Source organism: Penaeus japonicus, unplaced genomic scaffold, assembly GCF_977035675.1.
Source record: "Penaeus japonicus unplaced genomic scaffold, GWHDUDI00000001_assembly GWHDUDI00000008, whole genome shotgun sequence".
Lineage (NCBI taxonomy): Eukaryota > Metazoa > Arthropoda > Malacostraca > Decapoda > Penaeidae > Penaeus > Penaeus japonicus.
In genome coordinates this window covers 23,305,037-23,317,144 of record NW_028234410.1, presented here as the reverse complement: position 1 = coordinate 23,317,144, position 12,108 = coordinate 23,305,037, and the positions used below count along the sequence as shown (strand labels likewise).

Sequence of the window (12,108 nt, the reverse complement as noted above, 5' to 3'; positions counted from 1 at the left end):
TATCCTCTAAACACTGTATTTGAATAACAGTAGCCTCTAATGATGAATCTATTTGCCAATATGAGTAACTAAAAGAAGTTTCAATGCAGTTAAATCTACCGCTTTTTCTTACTCAAAAGAGAAACCAAAGTGGAATACTCGCTATGAAATTTTGCTTTTACACTTTCAGCATTTGAACACGTTTGATAATTTTGTATTTAATATATTATTTGCGTACAGAGTTGCAATAGGTATCACATAAATTGACGGACTGCATGACAAGAAGGTAACAGATAACTTTCATGTGATAAAAATGTGCCACGTCTGATAGAGTGTATTTCCAAAATATCTCGGTACTATTTTATAAAATAACACGACAGTTTTAAAACACTCTTTACCAGAACAATTAATTAAGTATAGTATTTGTATTAATAATTAAATATATCAACTAATATGAAGTCGTTCAAGTAATTTTTAAACCACTTTCTCTTATGCCCAAAAACTTCGCAAGCGCAGTTGTGTTGTTGACGTTTCAGGTCGCCGGAGGAGGAGGTCGCCTTCCTCTCCTGTCAAGATTTAAGTTTCTTTCGTCCCTCATTCCCCTCTGAGGAATTTCTTCGGGTGAGTTGGAATGACAGTTTCTTCTTAGACTCGCGAGGGTATTTGGAGTTGATTTATAAGTAATGTTTTAAAGAATAGAATGAGGAAAGTAGCGGCAGGGACGAATGGTGAGTGATGAGGTGGCGGAATGTAAACATCCTTTCATTATTATTTATGGGTTTGATGCCTCGAAGGTTCATGGTGGTTGATGTAAAATAGCTTGGGATTGGTACAGACGAGATGTCAAGCATTTTTAATTGTTTTTGTATTATAAATACGTAAGAAAGGATTCGTCGTTTCAAAGATTGAACATTTCGTGGAAAGTGTAAATCGGCTCAAGACAAACTTATTTATCGTAGACCTTATTTGTTTAGAAAGCTTATTGGCATTCATCTGGATTTTTGGACTCCCAACACATTTATTAACCTATCTGTATGAAACTCCCTCATAGTCACTTATTACATCATGTATCTATCATTTTCATGAAGGCTGTGAATCACACAAGATTTACTACTAAGGCTTGGTAAATATTCAAGATGATTGTATAAATGGAATCCATGCATCCTCTTTTATTCATATAGAGTTAAGTTTATCTAAGTCCCACTTTATATGCCCTCAAATATACCCTGGATACAAAATTCAAACTCCCTGTATAGTTGGAGAGTTACTGCCACCCAACCCTGCCCTGGAAAACAATTGTGCTTCAAGTCTGTGTCCTTCACACTATGGTTATATTTCATAAATCACCTGTGAGCTCCTAAGATTTTGTTGACACTTTTTATCTTCTAGACATACATAGCTAAGATTTTTTGTCAGTTAACCCATTTACAACGAGGCCATTCTGGCTCTAAATGGATATACGAATGCATAAGCCTAATGCCTTGGGATTCTCAGGCGAATTAGCCGCGACCCTGAGCTGTCCGCTCGCTCACTCAGCGCGCCAGCCTTGACTAAATATCTTGGCGCCGGCATCTGACCCAAAAAATGATTATTAAAATTTATACTTCCCAAAACAAAAGCTCCAAGAATTGGAGTTAAGTAGCAGAAAGTGCTCTGAAAAGAGGGAGGGTCCATGATGAGGGGTGCCTCAAAACTATGTATGCTTAGTTTATTTCATTAGGGTTTAGATTTTCCAGATTACAAATGCCACTCAAATGGGAACATTCCTTCAAAATTGTTGCATGCCATGGAGACAGTGTTAGGTGACACAAGTGATAGGTGACAGAGCCTCTTGCAGATGGCATGTATATAAGTCATTTGTGACAGTTTCAGTGTGAATTACCCAAGAATGATATTTTTTTACCCAGCAAATCCCATAATCAACTTCATCACTTTTATACTGCATTTCTCCCCATGTTGAAATTACAAGGTATTTATTTGTTCCGTCATGATACCATGTCATATCCAAAGGCTAGATACTATCACATTGCTAATATATTTTTTTATAGACTTCTAAATCATACTAGAAGTCTAGAAAATCATAGAACATGCACACATCTTACAATGCTCAGCCCAGGCTGAATGTCTCAAGATGTGGACTGTCTCAGAAGTGTTAGATAGGTTCCTATTTAGATATTTTTATTAATAGTCTAGAGCTTTCAAAATAATATTCAGTACTCTCCAAAATTATAAACTTTCAGACTAATCTCTGTTTATTGTTCAGAATAGGACTGCATCAAACAATGCTCAGGTTGCAGTACTTTGCATTCTAACAAAGACCATCAAGTATGTTCTAATGCTTGGACTGGATTTTCATTTTATATTGGAGATTATATCCACATGTAAGAAAGAGGGTGAGAGGAATCCATTGGGACTACTATTGTGGTATTTAGCAACACAGTGGTATTCAGAACACTTATCTAATGAAATACATATTTAGTTATGTATAGTTAAAAAAACATTATATATTATGATATGAATCATATGATGTGTGGAGGGGAAAAGGGAATGATGAAATATGCCATACAGAATCAGAGCTGCTATTTCATAATGACTATATTCCATTCACATTGAGAGAGAGACGGGGAACATACTGTATGATTGGCTCAGGGAGAGGAATGCCTACAAGGGGCATGGGGATATGAGGGCTTATCCGGTTGGTGTGGCTAGAGGAAACTTATCAAGCAGTACCAGATACATTGGTAGAAACTTTCTTTAATAATGAAAAAGACCAGGGCTGAAATCCCACCAGATTTGCATCCCTATCCTGATCATGGCTAATAGGACTAATTGCGCCTGCTCAGCAGAGTGACAATTGGGGCAAATAGGTATTAAACTGAGGCCGATATTTGGTTTCATGAAATTCTTTATTATTATTTTTTTCCTCTGTAATACTAACAGGTGTAAAGTGCTAGCCCATACCACCAGCATGGGGACTCTGGAGCAGCCATGTTATACCCTTATCCAGGCTCCTACAGACACAGAGCAGCCATGTGAAATGACACTGAAGCGGGATCTTGGTAAGAACTTCAAATAGCGTTTTTCGTCATTGTCTGATACTGAAAATATTAACAAAAAATATTTTCCTTCTATCCCTCCCCTACTTTTTAAACAAATCATTTACAGGAATGAATAAAAACAAAATAAATTGTGTTTATCAACAGAAAATGGAGATATTCCTGGTAAGCAAGCTGCCTTGAAGAAAGTAATCCAGCTGATTCTCAATGGAGAACGTCTGCCAGGAATCTTGATGACAGTAATCCGCTTTGTGATGCCCCTCGAAGATCACACCATCAAGAAGCTACTTCTCGTCTTCTGGGAGATTGTGCCCAAGACCACTCCTGATGGCAAACTTCTGCAGGAGATGATCCTTGTTTGCGACGCCTACAGGAAGGTAGTGTTAAGATCTATGATTGAATTAAAGAGCAAATTGGATATTTTCTGATCTGGAACAGTCTGAAATGTTCAGATATTTGTTTAGCCTTTTCTATTCTTTTGTTTTTGTCTCTGCCCATTATTTCAAGATTACTTTTACCATCACAGGATTTGTCCCACCCTAATGAGTTCATTCGAGGTTCCACACTGAGGTTCCTGTGCAAGTTGAAAGAGCCAGAGTTGCTTGAGCCCCTGATGCCAACCATCCGCTCTTGCCTGGAACATCGCCACTCCTATGTGCGGAGGAATGCAGTCCTTGCCATCTTTACTATTTACAAGTGAGTGTAGTTAAGATCTGTAATCTATTTGTTAAGAAATTTCTCTCCATAGTTCTTCATTAAAATAGATTCGAGTTTTGTGTAACTATTTGCTTATTGTATTTGAGTACTTGACTAAAAAACACATTACATAAGGGTAATTATTTAGCAATATATTTCCATTTCAGAAATTTTGACTTTTTAATCCCTGATGCTCCTGAACTGATTTCAAATTTCCTGGAGGGAGAGCAGGATATGTCCTGCAAGCGAAATGCTTTCATGATGTTGATTCATGCAGACCAGGAGAGAGCACTCACATACCTGTCCACCTGCATTGACCAAGTCAACTCATTTGGGGACATTCTACAGCTTGTTATAGTTGAGCTGATCTATAAAGTAAGTATTGGTGCTTAGATTGTGAATTTATTAGTCAATCTTAAATATTTTTGTTTTTATGTTCGGGGTGTGACTTTTTTATGATCATGAAAAGAGCATAATAATATTTTTTCTGCAGGTATGCCATGCCAATCCTGGGGAAAGAGCCAGATTCATTAGATGTATTTACAACCTCTTGAATTCAAGCAGTCCAGCTGTGCGCTATGAAGCTGCTGGCACTCTTGTTACCTTGTCTTCAGCCCCAACAGCTATTAAGGTGTGTTTCTGTGATGAAAATCCAGTATGACATGTTGGAATCTTGAATGTTTTTCAGTATTGACTTAAATAATGGAGAACAAGGAGGGTTGTATAGTATCTCAGGTTATTGAACATGTCCCTCGTTGTACTCCCTTTAGGCCGCAGCCAATTGTTACATTGAACTCATCGTGAAAGAGAGTGACAACAACGTCAAGCTCATTGTCCTGGATCGTCTGGTAGCACTGAAGGATTCTCCACAGCAGGAAAAGATCTTGCAGGAACTGGCCATGGATGTTCTAAGGATCCTGACCACTCCTGATCTTGAAGTCCGCAAGAAGACCCTTAATTTGGGTGAGGCTTTGAAGAATTTTAAATCTGGAAGAAATGCCAATTAATTTTTTTCCAAATCCATATAATGACCATTTTTTTACTTTTTACTTTTACTTTACTTTCTTTTATTCCCACCATTAGGATATGTAAATTTTCTGTTTATTTTCAGCACTGGAATTAGTGACAATGAGGTCTGTCAATGAAATGGTGGAGGTGTTGAAGAAGGAAGTTGGAAAGACGCACAACACTGTTGAACATGAGGACACGGGCAAGTGAGTGTTGCAACAACATGATTTTTATTAACCCATTGCAGATGAGGCTAGATTTTCTTGCTTGTCCCTAATAAGGACGCTAATGCCTGATGAGTTTTATTTCTGAGGAAGGAGAGCTTCACCCAACATATGACCTCATGCACTGTCTTTCATTTACTCATTATTTATTGTTTTTGTCATTTCTTTGTGGTGTACTATATTGTATGTGCCATCTGACAGGCTTTATCATTGTTGTATTTGATTAAAATTGTAGTATAGCATCCATCTCGGCTCATCATCTTTTTTATACTTAGTGTGATAGAAGTAATGTAGTTTTATGGGAGGACAAAGAGCAGATCTATATTTTTCATCTGTGTTTACTTAGGTAAACAAATACAAAGGAATAACTATTCCCAGTCAAAATGATATGAAGAGATGGGAAAAGAAAGGAGACGTGTTCATGACTGCGAGTGCCACAACAAAAAGCAGCTATACTCATACAGGGGCACAGTGCAAATGCTGCATATCATCTGGATTACCTTCAACTTCTCTTTCTACTTGCACATATGTCACTTCTGGTACTTTTGAATCTGAGATTAGCATATGATGATATTATAAATGACACCCCTTATGCCATTCACCAGATGACATGCTATAATGTCATGAGAATATTTCACTCCTGCAAGATGATGTCCTATTGAGTCATAATCTCTCCCTGTAAATACATGTTGTACTTAGTTATGTATGTATATACTAATTTCACTCATTTCACATATTGTTTTTTACTTAGAAAAAAAAAAAGCCTCAGCATCTCATAAAATTGGGCGGGTATAGAGCACTCAGAGAAGCATAGCACAGTATCGCACCAGGAGAGGTCTAGCACTTGGAGGCTGCGTGTATTTATTATCTTCACAGAGGGAGCATCAGGCACTTAATTGGCCCAGCATGAATGGGTTAATGGCTTACTCTGTTGGTGCTAAGAGAGAGCGTTGCCATCTCTGTTTTGGGATTTAAACTAAAAGCTATTTGGGTGAATATTATGGCAATTATAGTAATTTTAATTGCAATGGGCATCATCATTCACTAACTAGAGTGACAGACCATTCCACTTTCCCCTAACTTCAAATATGTCATGGTGGCACCCGTTGGGAATGGGTGAACTGAAATTTGATAAAAATAGTATGTTATGTTGTAGCAAAGAAGTAAATATGCTAAAAGTTGAAATATGTTATGATTATTCTTTTGAAGGCACTCCTAATAGTTTTGAGAAGTTGAGAAAGCTTTTAGATGACTTGTAGCTAAAAATTTTATTTAATCCCCACAAAGGTATCGTCAGCTGCTGGTGCGCACACTACATACAATCAGCATGAAGTTCCCAGATGTTGCTGCAAATGTGATCCCGATCCTCATGGACTTCCTTTCTGACAACAACGAACTTGCTGCCACAGATGTCTTGGTCTTTGTTAGGGAGGCTATTCAGAGGTTTGAGGTAAGCAGTTTAGATTATCCTCAGGAAGATTATGTTGATTAGTTCATGCATTTAGGTAATATTTTGTTCACTTGAAAAGAAAGTCTTCCATAATGAATATTGTATTATACTTTGACTGATTGCAACATATTTTCTTTTCCTATAGGGTCTCCGATCTCAGATCATAGATCGTCTGCTTGGTTCATTAGCAACAATCCGATCAGTGACTGTGCAGTGTCATGCACTGTGGATCCTTGGAGAATATGCTTCAAGCTCAGGTATGCAGAGATGTCTTATCAGTTTTGAAAATAAATTGATAGAATTTAATACAATTATAATGATGAAATTTGACATTTGAAAATGTTGATTTCTCCGTCTCTTTATTCACTTGAAGGGGAGATTCTGGGTGTTGTGTCTGCCATAAGAGGAAGTTTAGGAGAACTACCCATTGTTGAGGATGAGATGCGCAAGGCTGCAGGAGATGCAAGCGAAGAAGATGGCTCAGGCGACAAGGCTGGCCAACCGATGCAGCAACAGAAGGTCACGGCTGATGGTACTTATGCCTCACAGTCTGCCTTCTCCACCACTACGTAAGTTTTATCTTCTGATTCTGTTGTTTATCTTCAAGGACAGTGACTGATTATTAACTTGGTGAAAAGTAGACCTGGTATAATAAATTTTATATATTGTCACCAATTATTGATTGTTTGCATTGCAGATCCTCCCTTAAAGCAGATGATCGTCCACCACTTAGGAAGTACCTCCTGGAGGGAAACTTCTACCTTGGTGCTGTTATTGCAAACACACTTGTTAAACTTGCTTTCCGGTGAGTTCTGGCAACATTTGGAGATTAGTGTTTTTTGAAGAGTATCTTCTGCTGGAAGATGAAATCAGAATGTACAATAATGTGACAAAAGAAAAGTTTACCGTGAAATAATTATTACACTATCATCATTCTCTCTCCCTCTCCCTGTCCCTTTCCCTCTCCTTCACACTCTCTCTCCTCCCTCCTCTTCCCCCCTCTCCCCTCTCCCCTCTCCCCTCTCTTCCCTCCCCTTCCCCTCTCTTCCCTCTCTCTTCCCTCCCCTCCCCTCCTCTCTTCCCTCCTCTCCTCTATTCCATCGTCTCCCCTCCTCTCCCCTTCTCTTCCCTCCTCTCCCCTTCTCTTCCCTCCTCTCCCCTTCTCCTCCCTCCTCTCCCCTTCTCCTCCCTCCTCTCCCCTTCTCCTCCCTCCTCTTCCCTTCTCCTCCCTCCTCTCCCCTTCTCCTCCCTTCTCTCCCTCCTCTCCTCTCCTCTCCTCCCTCCTCTTCCCCCCCCCCTCTCTCTCTCTCTCTGTATTTTTTTTAATTATATTTCTGATAAAGTGCAATAGAAATAGTAATGAAATAGTATATCACTTTTTCAATCCACAGTTATATTTCACTAGAGGCAGAGGTGGATAAGCAGAATGCCTTTTGTGCTGAAGTCATGCTTGTGATTTCATCCATTGTGCATCTCGGAAAGTCAGGTCTTCCACAGAAGGCCATGACAGATGATGATTATGACCGCATGATGCTCTGTCTGCAGGTAAAACAAAGATTTTTTCATTTTTTAGGTTCTCTTTACAGGTTTTATTAGAGTGTCAGTTTGGTAGATTGTATAGTTAAAGTGAAAAGCTAATTGTAGGAGACGTGTTCACCTAAGTACTGGATTAACTTTGATATTTCCAAATATTATACCTGTCTACCTAAATGATTGAATTGAGCATAAATACTTTCTTGTCAAACACTGGAACCTTTTCAAATCTCAAAGTAAACATCATTTCCAAGCCATTTTATTCATCCTTATTGATTTCTCGTCAATCAGGTTGTGTCTGAGCGCACTCCCAACCTGGCCTCAGTGTTCACAGTGCAATGCCGGGGTGCACTGTCCCACATGCTGGCAGCTAAGTCAGAGGAGGAGGAGGCCCAAAGACGTGATCGCAAGGCTAGCAAGGTGGTGGAGCATGTGGACGACCATATCTCCTTCTCGCGCTTAACCAAAGGTAGCGACCTCTCTTCAACTGATGACATGTTTGACCTTTCAATGTCCATGGCTGTCAGTGGAGGCAAGAAGGAGGGTATTGACCTAAGCACAAGTAAATTAAGCAAGGTGAGAGAGGCAAGACTGCATTAGTTTTCTGATATTGTGCAATTTTTTCATTACCAATGTATTATATGGTGTCTTGGTAGTATTGATTACTTTTTCTGTTTATTTTTTATTACTTTGGATTTGTAGACAAATATGAATTATATGTAAATGACCAAAATGCCTATGAAAGTAATTATGAGGTTTTAAAGTCAAAACATCCTCCTCCTCAACAGGTCACACAGCTCACCGGCTTCAGTGACCCTGTGTATGCTGAAGCCTACGTCCACATCAACCAGTATGACATTGTCTTGGATGTTCTCATCGTCAACCAGACCAATGACACACTCCAGAATTGCACCTTGGAGCTGGCAACTCTAGGTGACCTCAAGCTTGTGGAGAAGCCACAGCCAATTGTGCTGGCACCACATGACTTCTGCAACATCAAAGCCAATGTCAAGGTGGCCTCAACTGAAAATGGATTTATCTTCGGCAATATTGGTAAGTTGACAGTTATCTTGGGACAATTATTATTTAATCAGTTTCACCAGTAGGACCCAAGTAATAAGATTAGAATTGGAGGTTATATCATAGAAATGTTAAGAAGTGATAATTAACATCATTTTTACTATTTACAACCACTTTTTTTTTTTCCAGTGTATGATGTCAAGGGTTCAACAAGTGACCGCAATGTTGTTATTCTGAACGACATTCATGTGGATATTATGGACTACATTGTTCCTGCAACCTGCACTGACCTTGAGTTCCGTCAGATGTGGCTCGAGTTTGAGTGGGAGAACAAAGTAAGTTTTTTTTAACCCATTCATGCAAATTGACATATCACTTGGTGGGAAAATATCCCTGGACCCGGGTGATGTCCTGAGATGTGCATTTTCTTGCCGAATTCCAGGAGGGGCACTTGTGATGTGCTGAAACGTCAGCAATAGATTGCTAGATTGTTCTCAAGTATATTCATTTTACATAATTTCTTAGACTGTTATTTTAGTATAGGTGTTAATTTGTCAGTTAGCCGTAATATCGTGTCACAGCAGGTCACATCACGAGGTACATGTACATACTCATATATACTTGTATGATTATTTATATTGTTCTTTTTGTTTGTTTAAAAAAAAAGAAAAAAAGTATAAAACATATTTTTTGATGCCCCACTTTCCATTGGTATTTTCCCATAGATTTGAAGAATATAGGCAGAGTTCAATAAAATAACACTAGAAAAGTATTGCTGTAATATGTTTTTTGACTAAAATAACTCCTCTGAACATGGCAATATTTTTTCGTGCCTTTACATTGTACATGTATTCATGAAAACTATAAGAATAGTGTGGGTGAAAAACACACTTGAGAGGTTCAGCGTGGCCCCACACAGCAGGAAAACAGCCCAGCACGAAGGATTGCGCACTTGTTATCTTCCCGACATATGCGGGAGTAGGGAAAATATGTGAATGGATTAATAGATTTTTTTTTCTTGTATTTATTTATGTTTGTATTTAGGATGAATAAGTTCTCTAAGTAACTACATATTTTTGTAATCATTAAAGTATATAAGCCTTCCAGTATGTCATTATTTGCAGCATACAAACAAAACAAACATTGTCAGTCATTAGGATGATTATAATGCAGAGTATTTATTACCTTTCTTTATGATGAGCTGTTAACAATTAAGTGCAAAATAATTCTGCATTCTTTATAACAGGATTTTTAATTCACTGATTACCTTTGTTTTCTTTCTTTATATATTGTGTTGACCCATAAGTGTATCATTTCAGAATCATTCATTAAATAACAAACACTTCACTTTACAGGTGACTGTCAACACACAAATGACTGAGCTTAAAGCTTATCTTGATTACCTGTGCAAGTCCACAAACATGAAGTGCTTGACACCAGAGAAAGCTCTCACAGGGGTTGGTGACTACATGGCAGCCAACCTTTATGCACGGTCCATCTTTGGTGAGGATGCACTAGCCAACCTGTCTATTGAGAAGCCCCTCGACAACTCCGAGGCCGCTGTCACTGGACACATCAGAATCCGTGCCAAGAGCCAGGTTAGATCTTTATTCATTAATTCTTTCTATCTCCTGTGTGTATACCTGTTAGCCTATTTGATCATGAATACTTTTCAATATAATTTTCTTAAGTGTCCACATGTATATTTTATTTGTTTTTCTCTTTCTCTTTCAGGGAATGGCCATCAGTTTGGGTGACAAGATCAACAAGGTGCAGAAAGCTACGATAAAATCTGTAGGAGCCTAAGACCACCCTAATACTTCCAGTGTTATCCTGTGTTGTTATGTTGTAAGGGACCGTATTTTTAAGCAATATATACATATTTAAATATATATTATGCACTTCATTCATCTCTGAGCTACCTTTTAGACTAATAGGGATAAATGTAATAGAATGGCAAAAGTTTTCTTTTACACTCCACTTGGATGAAATATATACACCCCAAAATTCTAGCAGAAATTATTGTCAAGTGTATGTGCGGGTGGATGAGGGACAGGAAGATTATTTAATTAATTTCTGTTGTTTTGTCTTCATATTTTAACAGTATCTATCATGGCCCATTTTTTAGTTTAAAATTCTGTTATCATCAGATACTTGAATAAAGGATGGTTTCTGTTTTTTGAACTTTGTTTTATCCCTTTCAATTTTTATGTATATTGCTTGAGATCGATCGCTTTGTTTCAATACTTTTATTACTGCTTTCATGAGGAAAAAATGCAAATGACACAAGAAAGAAATTTACCATATGAAAAAAGCTCTTGTATAGGTTTCCAAGTAAAACTCACAAGTAATGTCCTTGCAGACAGACTTAAATGCTTTTTTCAGTTATGTATAATAACTACTTAGTTCCCTTAATGACCTGGATTATTAGTCTTCAGTCATATATACACGTTGCTCAAGGGAACAATTTTGAAGAAAGTTGAGCTTAACATTAACCCAATGACGACAGTGTGTCACACCTGTGTGACACACCATCGCGCCTGATGACGGGGCGACACACCAGTGTGACGTCCCCGAGGCGATATTACTTAGGCCCAGTGTAGGAGGTTGCCAGGTATTAAAAAAAGGTCTGTGCAGTAGGATGGCTGTTTTGCATGTCTGGCACGATGCCATCTGTGTCTATGACCGACTCTGCCTTTGCAGCAAATTATGCCATCCACTGCTAAGGGGTTAAGAGATGAAACAAATACAAGTTTAAACAATTTTTGTCATCCAAATGATCAAGACCATGATTGATATTTGATGCATTAATTCAGTGAAAAAATGCCCCGTCTGCTAGATTGAAATTTATTCTTGCATCTCTTCATGGCTAGAAATTGTTTACATGTTAACGCCAGTTGACAAGATATCACATCCATTGGTTGCAGGACCAGCCGGCAGGGTGGAGGTTTTTTGTCATGGCTATCATTTTGGCCGGCATGCTGGGTGATCAGGCACATAGCATTTGGCTGCGGCTAGTGCAGGTGAATAACCCAAGACATTAGGCTTACGTGTTTGAAATATCCCGGCATTAAAAACATTTGGAGCCAAAACAACCCAGTTGGCAATGGGTTATGCACCCATTTGCACTTAAACTGGTATC

General features: G+C 38.4%; 1 protein-coding gene across 1 annotated transcript; it reads left to right on the top strand.

Annotated features, from left to right (window-relative positions):
• Positions 1 to 444: 444 nt before the first annotated feature.
• Positions 445 to 11,143, top strand: betaCOP (coatomer subunit beta). Its single transcript, XM_042999938.2, has 18 exons — positions 445 to 600; positions 2,920 to 3,038; positions 3,183 to 3,412; positions 3,562 to 3,731; positions 3,899 to 4,106; positions 4,225 to 4,362; positions 4,502 to 4,694; positions 4,843 to 4,945; positions 6,251 to 6,413; positions 6,559 to 6,670; positions 6,787 to 6,982; positions 7,111 to 7,218; positions 7,805 to 7,958; positions 8,238 to 8,522; positions 8,735 to 8,999; positions 9,156 to 9,301; positions 10,322 to 10,564; positions 10,701 to 11,143. The coding sequence occupies exons 2-18, from the start codon at positions 2,948 to 2,950 to the stop codon at positions 10,770 to 10,772; spliced, it is 2,877 nt and encodes a 958-aa protein (XP_042855872.1). The 5' UTR covers positions 445 to 600; positions 2,920 to 2,947; the 3' UTR covers positions 10,773 to 11,143.
• The last annotated feature ends 965 nt before the right edge of the window (positions 11,144 to 12,108 follow it).